Source organism: Bacillus rossius, assembly GCF_032445375.1.
Source record: "Bacillus rossius redtenbacheri isolate Brsri chromosome 4 unlocalized genomic scaffold, Brsri_v3 Brsri_v3_scf4_2, whole genome shotgun sequence".
Lineage (NCBI taxonomy): Eukaryota > Metazoa > Arthropoda > Insecta > Phasmatodea > Bacillidae > Bacillus > Bacillus rossius.
The window spans coordinates 46,490,012-46,512,847 of record NW_026962011.1 but is presented as its reverse complement, the minus strand read 5'-3'; the positions used below and the strand labels follow the sequence as shown (position 1 = coordinate 46,512,847).

The window sequence follows — 22,836 nt, the reverse complement described above, 5'->3', positions numbered from 1 at the left end:
GAATCCGCGAATTTTGCATGTCTCTAGCCATTAGTAGAGACCTGCAAAATTCGCGGATTCATTCGGTGATAGGCTAGAATTCAAACACATATACCTCTTAGATAATTTTGCTATTGGCTTACTGTTCATCTGGACGAATCTCAACCAGTTATATATAAACCCTCAACCAAAGAAGGATCGAATCACAGACAAACCGGCTGAGACGACTTACAAGTCGGCAGCCAATGAACTTGCGTTATTTGCCCGAGTGTACAGAGATATGTGCAGTCTATCCTGAAGGCCATCGAAACCGCGAATTTTGCAGGTCTCTAACCATTAGTAATTTTTTTTTCCTAGGCATTTATTTATATTAGCTGCAAATTGAACAAGCATATTGAGTTTTTTTGTCTGACAAATTGTAAAACTTAATAATTAATTTTTTTTTTTTGTTTTGTGCTTCAGAATGTTGATTGTTTTTCCTGCTTTGCCTGATTTATAACTTTTATAGGCAACTAAAGAGAGTTCTCTATTTTCCGTAAAGGCCCATTTACCCCTTATCCGAACGACGTGACGTGTTTCTTTGCAGATTACGGAACGATGTTTACGTAAAGAAGCTGTTCATCCCCCTGTTAAAGGGTGGCTTATTAAGGCGCGCTGGAGTCAGGAACGTGTAAGGACCCTGTTCAGGCCTCGTCGTCCTAACGCTATTAGGTGCCCTCACGTGATCCGTGCCCGTCAATTACAGGCCGCCGGCTAAAGGAATGGCCCCGCCCCTCCGGGAAGGAAAGGGTAGGGGCTAATTGAGTTACGCCCGCCCCTCGAAAGCAATTAACAGCGACTGCCGAGGCGCCTGGGAGGCCAGGCAAAGTACGTCCTTTGAGGAGGACTCAGAGGTCCTTCCGGCGGCCGAAGGAAGCGCGCTTGGACGACCCTACTCTGGGGTGTGCCACGCCCCGCCATCTTGGATCCGGGACATTCGTACCGTTACTTCTTTGCAGCCGGTGGGGGTAATGTAGCTGTCACCGGGTCGTTACCACAACGCCGAAATACCACAAAGCCGAACGTACAATAACGCCGAATACCATAACGCCGAATGCCAAATTGACCGCAACGCCGAAAGCTAGAAAACTGCTGTGTACCACAACGCCGAAATACAGTAACGCCGAAAAATGTTGCTGCGGGAAGGGGGGGCGACAGGAGCAAAATGAATTACAACTGAATGAATTTGTGTACCTAACCTAACCTAGACTAGCCTAACCTAACCTAACCTTACCTAGCCTAACCTTTGTGGCAGTCCTGCAATGACATTTTTCGGCGTTAATGTATTTTGGCGTTGTGGTACACAGCAGTTTTCTAGCTGTCGGCGTTGTAGTCAATTTGGCATTTGGCGTTATGGTTTTCGGCGTTATTGTACGTTCGGCGTTGTGGTATTTCGGCGTTGTGGTGCGTCCCCTCTGTCACCTAACGCGCAACCTTCCACTGTCTCAATGCAGCATGTCCATAAAAGAGTGTCACAGATATAAAAATTTTATACTATCAACTGTTAGCGCTGTAGAGTGTCGGCTTCAAGGACGCAATTAAAGAGTAACTCAACCAGTTTTAGATCAAGCGCAGCGCCTGTACTGGCTTTGTTCTTTTCTCGCTTGCAGTGCCACCTATGTATGTTGAAAGAATGGCTCTTTCTGCAATTGGATTTAATTTTACCATTTTTCGGTATCCTCCCGCTATGAGAACACGTGGAAAATTATACATTTTTCATAAAAGTTTATACTGGTTCTGCTGTTTATCTGCATTTTTTGTCGATATTATTTTTAAAGAACTGAGACAGACATAATTTCAAACTTAATTTCAAGTTACGGAGTTTGTCTTACGCTTCGATGTTTCGTTCGGAAATAACTTCTTTTTTTTTAAAAAAAGGGGGGGGGAAAGAAGTAAAAGAAACAGACGAGTTTTTTGTTGATGGGTTTGTGGAAAACAAACGAGAATCTGAAAACGGTGGAAATATTAAGCTTGGCGCACAGTCAAAAAACATAAGCGAGTGCATATCAAGCTACACACACGACTATGCAAACTTTCACGATAGAAATCTTTATTATAGTAAAAGATCCAACTGCCATTCAGAATGATTGCTGTAGCACTCGTCACTTACCTTCAATAGAGCGTTTGCAAATCGCGATTCCTATCTCGCATACGCATTCCAGAACGCATTATTGACGTTGCCTTAAGTAGGTATCAGTAAAGTCAAATTGATTTTTTTCTACTCGAAACCTTCTCTAAAGAAGAAAAGAAAGCGACGCTTGGCATTGTTTGTTTACAATGCTGTAGTAGTATCACTACTAGTATCATTAGTAATTTTTTGTGGTTCTCTCGTAAATTATCTATACTAATATTATAAAGAGAGAGTGTTCGTTTGTTTGTTTTTATTGTTTTTAAGAAAAAAACCACTCGACCTATTTCAAAAATTATTTTACTGTTATTAAGCTATATTATTCCAGAAGGACATAGCTTATGTATTATTATTATTTTAAAATTTATCGTTCCATAAGATATAATAACACAGGCCAACAAGAAAAAAAAACTTGATGCCTAGGATTTTGGAACTGATTATAGCTATACTTGGGGCGCTCAATCTAAATATGAAATTAGTTTTTTTCTGTCAGCTCTACTTTTTGAGATAAGTGTGAAAAAAAGAAGTAAAACCACCTGCTTGACTCAAGACACTTCTTCACAGGGATACCGCAGGCTGGGAAACCCCACTTCGTCACTGAGATACACCAGGATAGGAATCGCATCCTTCATTTCAAAGCGTCAACTAAATTTGAGGTCAGTTTGTGAGTTTTAGCCGTGGTGGATAGATCGAAGTTGATAAAAATCGAATTCCAGTAGAAGAAGTTGTGTAAATCATCCAGATAAGTTTTGCTACATATGTGGAGAATACACATTAAAATATAGAAATACTGTTAGTGACCTTGTAAAGAGACCTTATCATGGATACTTTGTTGTTAAGCTCGGTGATCAGGATAAATCCTGGACACCGCATCAGGTTTGTAAAACTTGTACAGAATATGTACGTCAATGGACTAGCGGGAAAAGAAAAAGTTTAAATTCGGCGTACCAATGTTTTGGAGAGCACCCAAAAACCACATCGATGACTTATATTTCTGTCTAGTAAATAATACCGGAATCAGTCGAAACAATTATAGCAAGTGGTGCTGCAATTTTAACAATTTTGTTGAAAGACTCGAGTTGGAATCTTTCCAGAAGAAAAAAAACTCCCTTGAGCCTTGGAAACAAATCTAATGTGAAGTGACACATTGTAATGGTTGGTCCCCTTCGTATTATCACATAACTTCCTCTTCTTCACGAATATTATATTAAACGTCCTTTGGAGTGGTTTTTTTTTTCCTTCAGAGTGCACTTGAAGCTCTCTCGCCGTTTACCGAGGGAGGAAATCGCAGTATATTACGATAAAGTCACGCCGGCCGAATAATGTATGACAGGCGGAGTTGCAAAAAAAAAAAGAGAGAGAGGATGAAGAGGTAGGCAGCAGTAGCCCAGAGAACGAGAGGCAATAACCGCAGAGCATAAATAACCGAGAAATACGGCGATAACGGAGGAAGAAGGAAATGACAAAGATAGGAGGAAATGGGGTGACGTGATGAACGAGAGCACACAGTGGACAGGGAAAAAAGCAAAGGAAAACACAGGCCGCCCCAGGAGAGAACTAGTTCCAAGGAGACGCTTGCCTCGCCCCCTCGCGCGCACAGTTTATTACGACAGTGTTCCCGATGATACTTTATTACAAGGCCGTGTCTGCGTCTGCAGCTTCTTCGTGGTCAGTAAAGAAGTTTTTGACGTGACAACGTCTAATAAATCGATGAACGCCGGCTGCACGCACGAAAAAGTGTCTCATTACGCACATTTTTCTGTTACGCTGTGTCCCGTTACGCTCATTGTTCCGTTACGCTGTCGGCGAGTGCAGTAATAATAGGTTATGTTACAATTGACTAAAAAATTACGGTGATTCATATAATTGATGATATATATTTGATTACAGTTATTTATATGAAAACTTGTTCATAATTATATTTAAACTTTATAGCTAAACGCCAGTTTTTAAAATTAATTACAAGTCATCTACACGTGAACTGTTTCGTCGACTGTTTATAAAGTGAAGTGAAAAGTTAATGTGGTTTCAATTGCTTATTACAACAACAATTTCGGCAATAAATGTTAATTATTCTTGCATTTAAAAAATCTGATTACTAGTATAATTTCAAGTATTTATTCTTTTATTTTTAAAATAAAAATGATTCAATTTTATACATAAAAATATGCAATCATTTCATCAATGTTTTGTTATGACGTTGTCACGTTTAACTATCGTCCGTAAACTGACTTTACAGACAACCAATTTTTTTTCATAAAAAACCTACCGGTATTCCAAGACACAGAAATAATGGTTCAGGTGTTGAATATGCTACACCAGTACCTTAACCGTATTCCGAGTGCACGATAGGACACGGTCAGTCCCTTATTTTTGGGGAACGGATTTTGGTGTCCTATCCGTGAACTATCTGTTGCCCAAATTCCGCGCATGCGCAGAGATCACTTTTTCGTTGATTTCTTCCAGATAACGGACCCGCAATTGGTGCCATTAACTCGTACATGTATGTATATTTAATTAGTGAATATCGGGTGACTTGCTAAACGTATTGCTGTCCCAAATGTAACTTTATGGTAGAGGAATTAACATAAAAAGAAATAATAGAATACCATGCTTGAGAAAATTTGAATAACACCATTTAATTCGTGCGAAGCTGCTGCTATTTCTAGAATTTTTGCGGAAGGCCTACAATTGTATCCATGTCTTCTATAATACGTTGGTACCAGTGTCTATCCTCGCGCAGGGCACCGTTTATTAAAACAGTTGCTTTTCTGTTGCCTTACTGGAATTCAGTTTAGACTCGTTCTGGAATAACGGTCCTCAAGTTAGTTTACGGTTTTATCCCAGCAAGGCAGTGCATATTCACTACCTTACTCTAACGTCTTGGAATACCAACCTAAGTATCTTCTTTCCACCCGTCGAATAGCATTTCATCAAGCACAATAAAAAAAGTTCATTTTCCGCCAAAAAAAATAATTGATTTTATAAATACAGACCTTGCCAATAGAAAAAGCAAACGACAGAATAAAATCCCCGAAATTGCCGGGTCTCTACCGCTGTCTCTTACATGGACCGGTCATAAATACTTATTTTTAACCTCCTCTGACTAGGTTTGGATGTGCACATAAGTTCACCCTTGATGTGTCAGTGGCTTTAATTGAATTAAGTTTTTTTTAACCAAGGGTGGGTTTATCGGACACAGGTGCCTTACATCCTGTTCTGGAATATTCAGGGCAGGTTTTGTTTAGGCACACGTGAAACCTCTGCTCCAGAGAGACTTCGGGCGTTGCCAGAAAACGCGATTTCGCAGAGCTGACAGAACGTTAGCTACCTCTCTGCCCGCCCGTATTAGTTTGGGAAACTCGTTTGCGCCGAGAGCAACACGTAAATGAAGGGGGGGGGGGGGAGCGTTGTTTGGACCCGGCGCGTTTGAGCGAGGGTGTGGTGTGTGTGTGTGGGGGGGGGGGGGGCAGGCGCACTTCCAGGGAACATGGCCGGCGCGCTGGAAGTTTGGAAAACACCGCGCAGTCATCAGGACGCTGGCTGGAGCCGGCAGTCTGGAAGGGCGCGAGCCAACTGCACGGCTCACGCGACGGATTATGGGAAAGTTTTTGTCACAGTTTTCTGAACGATGCCAGCGACTCATGTGGGCACACGATGAAAGATATAATTTAAGCTAGATTTCGAAGAAAGCTTATCCGTTGGAATCTTTACCATGGTGCGACTTTCATAAAATTTTATATTAGTTCTAAGTTCCACTGTCCCTAGATCCCAAAATAATTGCCAACCCGTACCTCAATATAAGTACTACTGTCATTTTTTCACAATTCACTTCGATTACTGATTCGTGAAATATACAGATGGCAAATCTTGGTCAAGTTCGTCTATTGGCATAATCAAATCCAGTGAGTTAGAAATTGGGATTTTTTTTTTTTCCTGGTGTAGAGCGTCGTTCTATTTCCTCACAATTTAAAGATCTTTGGCAGAAACAAAACATAGCCCCAGAAATGTTTGTCCATCTTGTGGTGATCACTGATAATATAATTATTATCTGTTAACGTAAACGCAATAATAATATGTACGATACGAGGCCATGAAACATGGTGCGATCAGCAAATACAACTTTGTCCACATATTTTCTGCAAAAATAACCGTTGTTTTCAGTATTTGAAACCAAAATAACCATTCTCCTCAACCAGTTTCCTTTGACACTTAATGTTGTTTGCTTGGTTTTCAGCTGCTTTCCAGTATCAATAATCAATCAGTAAAGAATTTTCTTTTCAATTTTTGTACACTTAGACGAATTTGTTTGGACAAAAATAACCTTATTCCAAAACAAACAAAAATCTATATTTGCATATTAATGCTGATTAAAACATCAAAGAGGAGAATGAAGTGTTTTTTTATGTTACAGTATACGTTTCACATGTTTTTAATTTCATGGATTAAAGAAGGGTCAATTTTTTGCTTCTCCTGAAAAATATAAATTTTGTACTATGGTTGGTTTTACCAAAAGCTCTTCAATTTAAGTGTTTGATTACATTAAGAATAAATTGTCCAGAAATGTATCCATTATTTTAACACACGAAAATAAATAGATTTTACGATTAAATTTAAAATAAATTGGGTGAGTCTTTCAGTACCCGCCAGAGATGTGTAACATCAAGCCTTTGATAACAAAAAATATGTTTTAACCGAGCACGTTTTTTCAGTACAGCATCCATGAAATTACTAATTTTATATTATGCATTGTTATTCCACAACTTATTTATAACGTAATACAAAAGCCATTGTTGGCGGAATGAACGGTAAACTGCTGTGGCCTCTCTCTCTTGTCAAACGCCCTGTAAATGTTCGCTCTCGCTGGCACGCTGTAACACAAGCGCCAACTGTGGGCCGCATCGGAAAATTGAACGGCGCGCGCTTCTCCCTACTTCCTGTTACACGTTTCCATAGGCGTACCCAGGAATTTTTTTCAAGGGGGGGGGGGGGGTTCTTCCAGAAACTTTTCGGGGGGGGAAGGAGCTTCTGATTTTTAAGAAAAACTGCATAAACACCAAAAAAAATAATTGTTTATAATAAACTTTTTTAAGCTTACAAACTTTTTACAGAAGAATTCTTCTATTTTTTTTTTGGCAAATTCAGTAACCACATTCTCCGGGACGTTGTGGATGTTGTAGTGGACATTCATGAACCAACCACTGCAATTCAGATTTGTTTACGTTAACTTACCAACTGGGCTGCTTGGTGGCGTTCTCTCTCGTCGCTCGGTGTGGAACTTCAGAAAATGAGTTTCGAATGACATGATTGTTCATAATATTCTTGCCTTTATTTCGGGGGGGGGGAGGGCAGGGTTGAACCCCCAATACAACCTTCCCCCCCCCCCCCCGGGTACGCCTATGCACGTTTCCGTCGCATTCACGAAATTACTCCCTCCAAAAGCCGTTAGAGAGCCAAGATGTTTCACATCAAAACTTAAAATAAACACTACGTTGGGACCTGGATCGCCTTGGTGGGAGGCTGGTTATCTGACCGCTCAGCCTGTGTGTGCCATAGGAAGGTTCAAATGACCGAAGGTTCGGTGCACTTTCGGAAATCGCAGTAAATTTACGGATTTTCCAGCGTATAATTCAAATAACTGAACCTTCGTAGAAACTACGGCGTATTAAGACTTCTCGGTTGTATGATTCGTTCTAAATAAGCGTTTTCTTACTGAAGACCTAAAACAGTATTGGAAATTTTTTTTAATATATCAAGAACAATATTTTTAATTCGTGTTCAAAGTAAGTTCACTCAGAGTCGGCAAATTTACGTAGATAGCAAGCTGTAAATTCACTAAGCGTAGGTATATTTCAAAGTACCTATTTCTTTAGGAAATGTTTTGAAAACTTCTATAGACTCCTGGTACATTTCAAAAACGTAATGTACATAAAATCCCATATGTTCTATAATATTAAAAAAAAAAAAAGATCATTTTCACATATTCCACGCGGCGAGAATTTTTTTGAATTTTTTTAACTTAATGAATGCAGCATTGAATATCTTAACGAATTTCATGTTATGCCTACTAAAATAGTTATAGAATTAGTTTTGATCCTGAAACACTATTTTTCGTCCCCTGCAGCAATACCAGGTAGTATAAAGAATTTTTTAGACAAAAGTTAGTGGTGATATTAAGAAGGTTATAAATTCTGACGAATTTAATACTAAAGAGTTTTTTTTTTTAATTTCAACCCTTATTTTTACGGATTTGTGATATACAATTTACTATGGACAAAATTTTTCAACATATTTAAAAGGTTAAACAAAAATAAACATTAATAATATGGACGTTTTATTTCCCTTTTTATTTCAACCCCAGGTTTTTCAACCCATTGCTGCAATCGTACGTCTAATAAAAATTGGTTCAGGCCAAAGTTTTGGAGATATATATTTGGATATAATATTCACAAACAATTTGAACGTAATTACGTATTTGATTGTGTGCCTACAAAAGGAGCTATGCATTTGTTTGTCATTCAACCCCTGTTTATTCCACCCCTTGTAGTAATGGTTGGTCGTATAAAAAATTATTCCAGCGACTGTTGTAGATAATAATTTAAGGTTTTACAAAAAAACAGAACGGATTTAATAGTGTTCAGAGTACGGAAATTATGTTGTTTTATTTAATTCCACCCCGTAATTTTTTAATCACTGCAACAATTATTTGTCTTATCAAAAATTGTTTCAGACAAAAGTTTTGGAAAAAAATTAATATTTGCAAACAATCTGAACGGATTTGATAGTTTACTTACTAAGGGATTAATAAATACTTTTTTATTCTACCCCACATTTATTTCAGCCCCTTGCAGAAATGGTTTGTCTAATCGAAAATTGTTTCAGACAGAATTTTTAGGGAATAATTATCAGATTAATACATATATGTATAAATCAGATATTGAGCCTAGGAAGAGAGTTGTGATTTTTTTTTGTCATCTAACCCTTGTTTTTCAACACATTGTAGTTATGGTTGATCGTATCAAAAACCTTTTCAGACAAAATATTTTGATATTACTCCTACGAGTTATAATACGTTCACATGGATGTGTCATTTTTCATATTATGGGATTTAAAGCGATTATTCCATTTTAAAATACCCTTCTCTATTTCTACCCCTTTGGTCAGATATTGCCAATTAACGAACTCAACTGAGATTTTCCACTACTAGATTTTATGTGTCAGTTTGGAAGTTATTTGTGAAAAATTGCGACTGTTATCGTTTCTACAAAATTGGGATATATATATATATAAACTTTTGAATTATGATGGTTTTGCGGTCTAACCATACAACGAAAAACTATATAAAAATTTTCCTAAAGTCGCATTATGGTAGCGGATACAATAGGTAGTATTTCTTTTAAATCTACCTCAAAAAAAAAATTGCTGGATTTTTTGAAACAAATGCTACTAATTGTAGCTATCAATTAAATATAAAAGCTAAATATTTATTATATTTATATGAAAATAAACCTAATTTTCGTTTTGAACACAAATGGATGATACGCACGTGCGCATTGGACTTCGTCATGTTAAAACTCCTTCGCGTACAATATCACCTTAAACGCGCCTAAAGAAGTAAAACTTCAACAAAAACGCCGAGTTTTTTTTTACTGTGAGTTACAGCTGGTCTGAAGCCAAAGTAAGAGTATTTAGCTGTAAGGAAACAAGTTCGTTATTTAGGCCTTCGTGCTTGCAAAAAAAAATGCCGAGGAGTGAATTTGGGGGAAATCCTCTTGTTTCTCACAACACTCCGCCAGAAAGATGGGCCAGGAAGGAAGTACTATCCATCTAGACTTCTAGCGGGAACAAAAACATTTTACTCGCCATTTCTGAGTCGCCGTGCCAAATGTCTCTTCAGCCACGGCTCCACGCCGGCGAAAAAAGGATTTTGTCAGCTGCCATCTCTGCTGTCACTGCTGTCACTCCCTAAATTGGTTATGATGACGTCCGCTTTATCTCGTAGAACACAGTCTTGAACGCCTGTGTATTTTTACACTCCACTCGCTCTTCATTTTTCCCCAGTATATTTCCCAGTTTTCTTCAGCGGCTGACTTTAAAAAATGTGAACGAATCTTTCAGTACTCCCCAGATATGTGTAAGCATCTAACTTCGGCGACTAGCAACTTCATGTGTCCTCATGTTGGAAATAAACTTATAATACGAAACTTGGATTTAACGCAGAATTATTTAAAATAATACTTATCGTGATAAATATACGTAAATTGTGTTTTCAACTACATTTCTGGACGCAAATCACACGTAGTTTCCGCACCCGCCTCTAGACTTCGCTGCCGTAGCAGCTACGTTGATTATCGAATCATTTGATTTGCAGAGCGAAATTTTAAACTATATAATTAAATAAGTAGTGTAGTAAAGGGGCTCCGAGCGCAGGGTCAAGTTTTTGGATTGCAGATGGGATCAATGACCGACCGCAATCTGACGTCACGGCGGCCATCTTAGATGACCTTTTTAACTTGACTTTTTACCTTGACCTTTGACCGACACCTCGACATTGCCCTTTGATCTCGCCCGCCATTTTGGTTTCTTCCATCTTGAATTCCACCATCGTAAAATCGAATGCTTCATATGCTTTTGAAAACCAGTTGTCAAAAAATTGTTTGTGGTACTACAATAAATACATTGTAAATTTGTACAACACATGGTGGTTATTTTTTTGCATATATTAAATACGTTTCTTGAGATAAAAATAAATATTTCTTAAGAAAATTGTTGCTAATTGTTATATTTTTATAATTATTTCATTTAAGAATAATTTATTCCAACCATGTAAAATATAATCGAATATTATAATATTTGAATTTATTTGTGTGTATTATGCTTATGATGTGCACAGTTAATACTGGAAAGGTATTCAGGGGATTGTCTACAAATAAATTTAAATATTGGAGGTACTGGGACAACACAAAGCATAAATAAATTTCCGGGTAAGAATCCGAACCCATTATTACTGCGAAAACTATTTTGTTGTGATAAAGTTGTTTACGTGTAAGTGTTTAAATATATGTTATTTTTATTGAATATTTCTGCTCCATTTACAAAAACCATTTACAGTGTAATGAATCTACTAACACAATATCAAGACCGCCAGATATTTGTTTTTATATGCACTGACTTTTGTTAGTGTCGAAATAATTCGTACAACTTTTACTTCAAGACTTTTTTTTCTCAAAATACATTTATATTAAAATATATATTTATTAAAGCAACATCATTAAAGTAAGCATACTTATTACAAAAGAAGGGTCTTTAATCCGTCAAGTTCGGAATCACGGCTATCCTGGTTTAGCGATTGTCAAATAAATGATAAATTTTCAGTTTAAAACTTTTTAAAACAAGCTGTAATGTGCTGTTCTATTGAAAGAAAGTTTACAGGCGAGCGTTACCGTTTAAAACAGTCTCTGAATTCACGTTGCGTTTGTGTTCCGGATCTCTTATACAAAAATAAATCATTAAGAACATGTACTCGTGATGTGCAAAATGTTAAATATTAATGATGGACAACAGGAAACATTGCACTGAAATGAAAACTCTGAGCGAACGAAAAACGCCGGTAGCGCAGTAATGCGCCCGGGTGCCAGAGGCATGCAGTCCTTATTCCACCCGAAAAAAAGTCTGTACGCGAGCGCCTTCATTATTGTCAGATTACAGCTGGCGAACCATAGACTGCCTAATTACAGAATATGCCGTACCATGGAATACCGGACACAGTATAATCCGAACCATAGGCTGACGTATCACGGAATATTACGAGCCGTAGAATTCATGATCACATAATTTGAGCATTTAATAACGGATTACATAATAATACATATAATAATGGATTAGGATATTCCGAATCATATAATGCCGCATAACAGAATTTGTCAGACCATACGATTCCGGGTCGCAGAATATGCCGAACTATAGAGCACCGGATTACAAAATGTGCCAAAACTATAAGACACCGGATTCCAAGATATGGCCGAACCATTGAATTCCAGAATCCAGAATATTTCAACCAATGTATTTATAATCACAGAATTTGACGACTAATTTAATAAGGGATTACGGAATAATCCAAACCACATTAATGCTGAATTAGAGGATGATCTGAACCATATAATTCCGGGGTACAGAATTTGGCGAACTATAACCACCGTATTACAGAATGTGCAAAAACTATAGGACAACTGATTACAGAAAAGGTCAAAAATAAAACGATGGATTGTATAGTATGACTAACAATAAATTTCCGGAATGCAGAATATTCCGAACCATATTGTTTCTGATCACCAAATTTCACAAAACATTTAATAACTGACTACAGAGGTATCACATTTGTTGTGCCTAACACGCCAGCCTCTTGATTTACTGAAATCTGTAAACCATGTCGTAAGTTTGACTACTGAAATCTGTAGTCTACACTTACCTGAAGAGATCCAAGAAGATCGAAACATGGATGTCACATTCCCACACGCATAGTCGTGGGTATCGCAGTGAGTGTAGACTACAGATTTCAGTAGTCAAACTTACGACATGGTTTACAGATTTCAGTAAATCAAGAGGCTGGCGTGTTAGGCACAACAAATGTGTTACCTTTAATCATACCGCCAGAGAATTACATCTTTAGAACTGATCACAGAATAATCCAAAACATACAATTTTGGATTAGAGGATATTCCGAACCATTTAGTACTTACTGAATTCAGGTATATGTCAAGCCATAGAATGCCTGGTGAAAGATGTCTGGTCAGTTGGTGGTGCGTGGAGCTTGTGCCGTCCTCACCTGCTGGTCTGTTGCCCGGCAGCTGGTGGTGAGGGAGATGAACCGGCTCGGCATGATGGTGGACCTGTCGCACGCCTCGGTGGGCACCATGAGGGACGCGCTGGCCGCCTCCAAGGCCCCAGTCATCTTCTCCCACTCGTCCGCCTTCGCGCTCTGCAACTCCTCCAGGAACGTGCCCGACGACATCCTCAGACTCGTGGTGAGTGATGCCCCATCGGTAGAGACCTGTAAAATTCGCGGATTCATTCGGTGACAGGCTATAATTCAAACACATATACCTCTTAGATAATTTTGCTATTGGCTTACTGTTCATCTGGACGAATCTCAACCAGTTATAAACCCTCAACCAAAGAAGGATCGAATCACAGACAAACCAGCTGAGACGACTTACAAGTCGGCAGCCATTGAACTTGCGTTATTTGCCCGAGTTTACAGGGGTATGTGCAGTCTATCCTTAAGGCCATCGAAATCGCGAATTTTGCAGGTCTCTAACCATTGGTAGAGACCTGTAAAATTCGCGATTTCAAATCCCTAAAGGATAGACAACCATGATCCTCTACGCACTCGCGCAAATTACATCTGCTGATTGGTCACCGACTCGTAACACCTGTTGACTGGAATGGTCGTGATTCGCTAATTCTTCTGTTAAAAGATTTTTCATTGGCCCAGAGTCCTTCAGATGAACTGTGGCCCAATCACTGAAGCAAAATAATGTCAAAAAATTTTGGACTCTATCCTATCGCGAAATGAATCCGCAAATTTTACAGGTCTCTAACCATTGGTGGTCCGAGACCGGTGTCGCACTACGCGCGCCAGCTGCCACTTTGTGGACGGCGACTCTTCCCTGTTCCACTGAGTGTCCATAGAAGAATGTCCCATTTGATGTAAGCTTTCGGACATACGCCATTGCTAAGCATATGTATGTCTGTAGAAGAAAACTACAAAAAAAACCAAAAGACAAAAACACTAACTAAGCAAAAAAATATTGTTGTAAACTTTTTCGGAAGAAACAGGTACTTTTAAATATATCTACGCCTGTAGGCGTTTCCTAATAGTATTTTTTTTGTATTAGGAACCAAACCTTATCAAAGACCTTTCTCAATGTAAGATGTATAGAAAATTGTATTAAATTTAATTCCCTGTACTACTTTATTAACGTTATCTTTATAAGAAGCAGGTCCATAACACCAAAGCTTGCCTAATGACCCGATGATGTACATTCTTAATAGTCCTGAAAAGCCTAGGTAGAACCATTTTTAAGGATAAAAGACTGTCAACTGAGAATTTAAGTACAGAATCACACAGTTTTTTTTAAATACAAATAAATTCAATGTTAATACACGTAAAGGACTCAACCCCGAACTTTATTTGAAAACTGTAGACAGTCTGCCTGTAAAATTAATTTTAACAGCTAAATAATAAATTGATTTTTTTCAGGCCTTAAACCGTGGGATCGTCATGGTGAACTTTTACACATATTTTATCACGTGCAATTCAACGGCGACCATTTACGACGTCATAGGTGAGTATTCATTTTGCATAATTCCGTCTATAAACTACGCATCACGCAACAAACGCAAGAAAATCACAGTCATTTATAAAGCACGAAAGTTGCAAGACGTCACCAAACCTACAAATTGAATTTCAAAATCGTAGAAAACTAATTTATTTCCCAGCCTTCCTTTGATAACTCATTATTATCATTGAAACATGTGACATTTTCAGCAATTTGACCTAAAAGTGTTATTTTCTTTCACTATCTAAAGTTTAACAAGGGGAAAACGTAATGCATAACGATTGTATATACGTAACTTCTATGTCTTTAGAAGTTCTTGGAACACTTCCCTTCAAATGTAAAGGGCGGACACATTTAGTCAAAACGCAAGAAGTTGAAAATGGGCCAATGAGTGCTTTGCGTTTTTACTTCTTGCGTAATTTATAAACCGGTACCTGAAAAATGCATTATATAAATTTTTGCGTCTTGTGTTCCTGCGTTTCTTGAAAATTTCATAATTCAATATTTACTTACTTAGGTACGTAGACAATATGGTAATATTAAACGGTTAATCATTGAAAGATTGATTATACATCTTTTTACAGTCTTCGGCTATATAAAAAAAAATTAAAAGTAATTGTTTTGTTAGTAAAAGCCGAAACGTTTCTTAGATAAAATTGGTATTTGTTTCAATACAATACTTTAAACGCAGATATTGCTATATCTACGTGTACCTTTTTAGATTAATACATTATTGATGTCATTTCATATTAAAACGTGAGAATATTTTTCAAGTTTTTAGTATTCTGTAAAAATTGACAATCAACTCCACTCGTTAAGTTAATTTAATCAATGTTGTAAATTATACGAGAAGTGGTTTAAGTGTGTGCATTGTAAACATTTTTATTTTTGTTTATGTACTTAATTATTTCATATTACACAAAATTTTACTTCAAAGATATTCTAAATAAGTGTACAAGAACTTTTATGTGTTGTTATGGGAAAACTGGAGTTTAATATTGGATTTTGCTCCTTTAAAAATAGGCCATTCATGCTTTCTTGTAGCTCATGTGAACCATATCCGCTCAGTCGCTGGGATCGACCACGTGGGAATAGGTGCTGGCTATGATGGCATCAACTAGTGAGTAATCTATTACAATTCTTTCAATAAATGATATTGTTAATGTAAGTATTAACATCACATACACTTCCCTGTTTAATTATTCGATTAGTACTCAAACATTTTTAAAAAATTTAATTCAATTGTATTTTGTATTATAAGTATAAGGTCCCATATGTTTGTAATATTTTTACTTCTTGTTGATATAATCGTAGATCCTATAAAATGAAGATATTCCGCGAATTTATAACACATGATTGTTTTTTTTTATCTATACATTAATTTTAACACATTATCTTAAACAACCTAATAGCGGAATATGATGTGTGTTTACATAGGTATACTCCAACATATATATATAGTATTTTGTTAAAATTATTAACATAAAATTTTATTTTGATGCATATAAATGGATTAGTCCTTAATCATCTAGTACATTGCTGCATTTTAAACTGATACATACTAAGCTTTATGCTTTTTTTAAACCTTAAAATCGCTTTTGTGTGTTTAAGTGTATATTTTTATATCGTTTATCCAAAGATTATGTCTACACAGCGAGCTTGTAAAAATCTTTCATCTACAAAACTTGAACATTTACATTCGGAAAACAAATAATATGTAAAGAATAATAAAATTGGTTCGTATCAAAGTGTTTTAAAAAATGCTGTATGAACTTAACATTTAGATTTACTTTCAAGCTAAACACTTGTGTAAGCAGATGTGAGTTCGTAAATATTTAACCAAAATGCCTGATTCAAAAGAAGAAAAAAAAGGTAATATTTTTCTCGTGATATAATCACTTGCTACGGATTATTAAACATTTAAAAGTAAATAATATAAAGTATGAAGTGACTCGACATTTGCTTTGGTCGTCTTTGATATCCCTTTGATGGGTAGGAAACACCCGAGTTCAAAGCCTGAATAAAACATACGAAATAAAAATTGGTTGTGGATAAACCAGCAAAGATATTTTTTTTATCGAAAAGTGTGCAATTTTTTCTCTCTCTTTTCCGTCGTGAAGTCTCATGGCGCAAATCAGCACATGTAAATGACCATGCTAATATTTTCTGTAAAAAAGTAAAAAAAATATATATTCCAATGTTCAGGATTTTTTTTTCCCCCCGAAATTTTCGAAAACCACAAACCAGACCAGTTATTGGTAAATTTACATCCACAGTAATGCCCAAGTGGATAAAATTCAGAATTGGAGACATTTCGTGTAAACTCGAAGCTAAAAACTAAACGAGGTTATGTCCATAAAAGATTACAAGCGTGATAAATATAGTGACAAATCTTTTACTATCTGAAAGTTATTTTTTGTCTGCGTGTTGATTTTTCCCTTTTTTCCAGTTGAAATTTTTTTTATTCTTTATAACTTTTTTACATTATTTTGTACAAAATACATGTAAAATTATACATTTTCAAAATATTTTTAATGTGTTAAGAATACAAGAATTTTTTGCTGCCACCAATATATGTTTATAAAGCTTGATTTTGTTGTGGTTTATTAGCATTTTATCATTTTTTGATTAATTGTTTGTTGTTGTTTTTTTCGAGATCCGTGAATGAAAAAATGTGATGTTTGGGAAAACGGAGTGAAAGCATGCAATTAATTTTTTTTCTTTATTATTTTGCGTAGAGGCTTGCATTGATGCGCCTCTCAAAGTGAATCAATATAACATGGCCTTTAATAAAAAACCATTTCAGCAGTTTTTGCAAAGAGTGCTTATTTCGTAAATCCAAGGAAACTAGGAATCGTCACGGTACCCGGTTAGTAGAGACCGGAAAAATTCGCGAGTTCAATGACCTCCAGGATATACTCCAATATCCTCTACACACTCGGGCAAATGCCAACTGTTCATTGGCTGCTGACTTGTGAGTCGTCTCGACTGGGTGGCCTGTGATTCGACACTTCTATGAGTGAGGGTCTCTAATTGGCCCTCAGTCCTCCAGATTAACAGTGGACCAATGGCAGAATTTTGAATTTTATCATAACACGAAATGAACCCGCGAATTTTTCAGGTCTCTACCGGTTAGGAATTAAAACCCGGACCCTCCGGACTGCGAGAGCAGTGCATTAACCCTGAGCCGTCGTGTAGTTTGTGACGTGGAATAAATTTCAAGAAATCCACAGCGAAAAAATATTATCATGCGAATAGCAATGAACCCGGATCAAGACCAAACTACGAGTCGATACACCGTGTAAACACCGAAATGCGATGCAAGGCACGGGAGGCAAGTTTCTCAAACGTTCCGATTCCAGCCGGGCGAGCATGGTTCTCTTTTTCGCCCGTCATAGGGATGACGCGTCATCGGTATGACGCTTCGCTACTAAAAGCGAGCAGGGATCTTTTTTCGCCTTCTGGAAGACGCCTTAGCTACGACATGCCCGTCATACGTAAGGCGCAATGGCTTGTCAGTCATAACCCCGTCATACAGCCGACTACGTGTGTAACTTTCATTTAATACTGGGAAATAATTCTTTCAAATGAGTTAAATAATATATTTTCGTGAAATTTAAGGTTTTGCCTCAATTATATTTACTCAGAAATTACGTATGTGAGTTATACGATGTATCTAAAAAAGGGTTATGTTTTTCTCTGTCTGAACAAACTTCGAAACAACTTGTTTCCGATAATAATCACGCCGCATAAATAAATACTAAGTTTCTATGTTTCGTGTGAATAAGGCACATTGATTCTTTTTTCTCGTTATTTTTAACTGCACAATACTCAGTTAACCAAAATATATCATACTAAGAAAACTGCCAATCTGCCTACTTTTGTCATTTCACTTAATAAAAAAATAAAGGTCAGGACAAAATAACGTAATATTTCAACTAGATAGAAGATAACATCACATTAGTTAATTATTCTGTATAAAAGTTAAGTGTAAAACACCTATAAGCGTGTGGCTTATTAAACTTCTAAAAACAACTCATTTCCCCTTCAGCTTCCATACGTGTAATAAAAAAAATCACTTCTAAAAATAAAATACATGCATTGATAAGGTTGAAAATACACAAGAATGCCGCTGATAAATACATAGTAGTCTGATGGTTATTTTAAACCTTCGCTTTATCGCATTTTAAACACAAAGCATTTCCTCCAAACATTTAGTGACTTTTAGGTTAGGCCTACTCCCCACCCTCGTTGGTGGCTAGGTTTGCTCCTGCTGTATCGCATATTGAAACGTATTTTATTCACCTAAGATTCGCTCAAATACTTTCAGTATGATAAAATGGTAACAATGTAGGAATAATAGTGTTTCACGTAGAGTTGAGAGGTTTCGTGTTTATAGTTCATACGAAAATTGTAATTTGTGAGAGGAGCGGCTTATGTGAAAAGAAAGTAATTAATTCCGTTAAAGGGTATTTTTAGTTCCTAAACTCTTCTGGTAGTTATAAAATACAGACACAATATTGTCAACTACAGTTTACGTAATAAATTATAATCAGGCATTTAATTAACAACACCGACTTCGTGTTATATTGTTTCAAGCTTGCAAGATGCTAAATAAATATTATCAGCGTATTCACCCAATACATATGCTACGGTACAAAATAGTGTGAATAAAACTTGTAGTGCACTAGAAAATATGCTATAAACAAGTCTAAGGATAATGTAATTAAATATAACAGTAGTATTTTTTGAACAGTGGGACGTATAGCACACCGAGTTGTTTCGGTACCTTCAAATCGGCAAATTAACTTTAACGGTGACGAAAATTACCAAATAATGATTTAATCAGGTCTAGTATTGTAGGGGAGACCGGGGCTAGTTGGCACACTTTTTAATAAAACATTTATATAATTTTTTCAATGTTGTTAATGTGAAATTTTTTTATGGCAGTTCAAGTATCTACATTTCAGCAATATATTTGAGCCACAACAATCGCAGTTTGAAAGTCATAAAATGGTTTATTTAATAATGAACTGTCCCACTGCTTGTGTGCCAACTTGCCCCTGGAACGGGGTAAGATGGCACACACGTAGGGGCATGTTGGCACACATTACAAAATTGAGCATATATGTGTATATATGTGCCTATATGTATAGGCTACATATATCTACATATATACAGGGATATATAGAATAATTTTACAACTAATTACTTTTTTGCATGTATCTTTATTTTATTTCATTACTAAATTTTATCGATTGCCTTCAAGTTTTTTTAACAGATATCACAAATTTATGGAAATACAATCATAGATAATATTACGAATGTGTTGCTTATTTAAGCTAAATATATAACATACATTAGCGCGCATATATATATAAGTATACATATATATATATATATATATATATATCCAATTTCCGTATTTTTTAATGCTAATAATACAAAATCTTAAAATCTTAGCAATTTTACCTACAGTATTTTTCTCTGTATAGCCTATCATACAGTAAAATGTTAATAGAATGCCAATTCTGATCATGAAAATATTTATACTAAATTTTAACTGGTTGATCCAACATGAGCCAAAGTCTTCTAACATTTCTTACAGTTGTGGCACAAAAATTGCACGCTATTATCCGAACAATCTTCGTGGGCCCACATTTTGCAACCGACGCACTGCACCCACTGTTCACCGGGCCGGCTTTTGGAATATGGTCCTAAACAAAGAAGACATAATGTATCCTCCCTACTGGCTCTGCTGTTTGCTGTGTTGACACATATGTTTTTCTTTTTCTTGCATAACATTTTCACCTTAGACTTGCGTGGATTCTGAACTGTATCTTTCGAACTTCCAAACAAGTTTTTCTTAGCTCCTTTCTTCTTATCAATATCTGATTTCTTTTTAGCTAATTCATTTCTTATTGGAGTATCTGTCAACACTTCACTCTTCCTTTTCCTATTATTTACCCGGTTATTTTTCCTTGGACCAGCTTTGGGAAATGGTCTCACCATTTCTGGGCTTATGTTGCACGTAGAATCAACTACAATTTCCTTATCTTGTGATGCGATTTCGTGTAAGCCCCTGCTCGTTACGTCCATTGACGTTTCCTGATCAGCTTCTTCCTCAGTTTGTTGTACAATCAGCATATTTGAAGGGCCTGCTTCCATGATTACAGGTTCATTTGGTCTACATTGAACAGTGTTGTCTGAATTAGGCAATTCTCCACTGTCAACATCATTTTCGTCAGGTGCTGGGCGGTCTGTTACGTAACAACCAAGATAATCTGTATCATTAAAGACATCAGGGTTGAAAGGTGATACCCCACTTACTCTGAAACCAGATAAAATATTTCTCGGCGTAACCGCACTAGAAAAAGCAGCATTTACAACTTCAGGTATGTCATAAATAGTCATTGTTTTCCCAGGATGGTTCACCAGCCAAGAATCACAGGCACTGTTCACAAATTTCTTTAAAGGGCCAAATACACTCCGGTCTAATGGTTGCAGTTTATGGCTGCAGTGTGGAGGGAAAGAAAGGACAGTGACCCCCTTATCTTTAAGGTAGTCCAATGCTTCAATTGAAAGATGTGAGTCGTGATTGTCAAGTAGCAACAGACATGGGTTTTCTTTGGAACACTTAACATTTGTTACGAAGTGATGTGCAAATTTGACGAAATTTGCTTCCTTCATCCAGCCGGTAGCATTTGCATCTCCAGAACTACCTATAGGCGCTCCTTTCAGAAAATATTCACGAAAATTGACGCGAGGGAAAACAAAATATGGTGGCACATGATTTCCTGTCGCAGATACTGCAACAGCTACAGTAACTAGAGTTCCTCTTTCGGCAGAAGTAATTTTACCTACTTGCTTAAAACCTTTCCGTGCAACTACTCTGTCTGGTCTTTGCACTGTAGTGATACCAGTCTCGTCCATGTTCCACACATCTCCAGGCCCAATTTTCAATCTATCCATAACGTCTTTCAAATTGTCGAAAAATGCTTTCACATTAGTGCGATTGAAACACGTAGCCCTTGAAAGACTGGTCGCTTCAGGTGTTCTTATAGAAAGTGTAGGATGCCGTTTTAAAAATGCAGAAAACCAATCCGCACCTGCCATTTCACAGTCAGCCCAAGAAGAAGGAAACCTTACCTTAAGTCTCACTGCATATTCAAATGCGAATTTCCTGACTTCCTTTGGTGACAATCCATAATAAATATCAGCTGCTTTCTTCAAATAATCAGCAAACTCATTCTCTTGTTCGTTTGTAAAAACCTGAAAAAAACAACCACAAGCCATTAAGCATCTTTAAATTCCTAATTGATATATTTATTCAGGTCGACAACATAACATTTTTTTTAAAAAGCCCTTACCTGTCTCAGTTTCTTGTAGCCAATTGTAAGAGGTGGGGTATCTTGTGGAGCAATAAGTTTTTCTTCAGTTACTTTGCTACAATATCGAGCCAAAGAGCGAAATGGAATTCCAAAATCCTTTGCTACGCTTCTGATGGACTTCCCTTCGAGTTTAACTTTCTTTACTGCTGTTAAAACAACGTCTTGGGAAGTCTGGCATCTATTACTTGTTCTTTTGTAGGTGCGCATGTTGAAGCCTAAAATAAAAAATGATATCCAATTAATAAAACTATAATATTTTGTTGTCTTTCCTACTTGTAATAATGTATGTAATGGTTTGAATTTCTAAAAAATATGCTATTTCATTCCAGTGCTAGCTTATACCTTTTACTCATAACAATGCGTTTCGTTTTGGAAGATCTAGAATCGCGAGAAAGTGTCCGGGGCATGTTGGCACATGTGCCAACATGCCCCGCCATCTATGTGCCAACTAGCCCCACAGCAACTTTTAAAACTTACTTGAGTGAACGAAAGAATTGGAATATATTTACATTATTTTAGTAATTGCTTCTTAAAACTAGCTCGTTATAATGTTATACACAAATATTGTTTTAAAAATATATAATTTATTATAAAAGTTATATCCAAGTCTTTGTAAGACAAAATTTTTACTCACCAAACGTAGAAGTAAAGAAAATGGTCTCCTGTTTGTAATAGTGAAGACTCGCGGCGGAAAACAACAGGATCTAGGGACCTGGTCTGTGTGATCCTACATACAAGAGCGTTATGCTATCTGTCGGTAATTATTCGAACTATTAGCACTGTGCCAACTTACCCCTGTAGCCAACTAGCCCCGGTCTCCCCTAATGTTTCACGTCGAGTCACAAAAGTGTTTTAAAATTCTTTTTTCATCATATGATTTAAAGTAATAATAACTGACCATTGAAAACAAAATTAATAATAACGGGCAACACATTTCACAAGATCGCTAAATAATATT

At 36.7% G+C, this 22,836-nt stretch overlaps 2 protein-coding genes across 2 annotated transcripts in view; one reads left to right on the top strand and one right to left on the bottom strand.

Moving 5' to 3' along the window:
* The window catches only part of LOC134541847 (dipeptidase 1-like), a 182,326-nt gene that overhangs the window by 142,837 nt on the left and 16,653 nt on the right, over window positions 1-22,836 (top strand). Inside the window, exons 9-11 of the mRNA XM_063385544.1 lie at window positions 12,994-13,170; window positions 14,409-14,493; window positions 15,532-15,607. Coding sequence (XP_063241614.1) covers window positions 12,994-13,170; window positions 14,409-14,493; window positions 15,532-15,607 — 338 coding nt within the window. The remainder of the gene's footprint in view (window positions 1-12,993; window positions 13,171-14,408; window positions 14,494-15,531; window positions 15,608-22,836) is intronic.
* Window positions 19,916-22,692, bottom strand: LOC134542016 (uncharacterized). The gene is made up of 2 exons (XM_063385811.1): window positions 21,858-22,692; window positions 19,916-21,759 (listed from the first exon to the last, which is right to left on the bottom strand). The coding sequence occupies exons 1-2, from the start codon at window positions 22,083-22,085 to the stop codon at window positions 20,080-20,082; spliced, it is 1,908 nt and encodes a 635-aa protein (XP_063241881.1). The 5' UTR covers window positions 22,086-22,692; the 3' UTR covers window positions 19,916-20,079.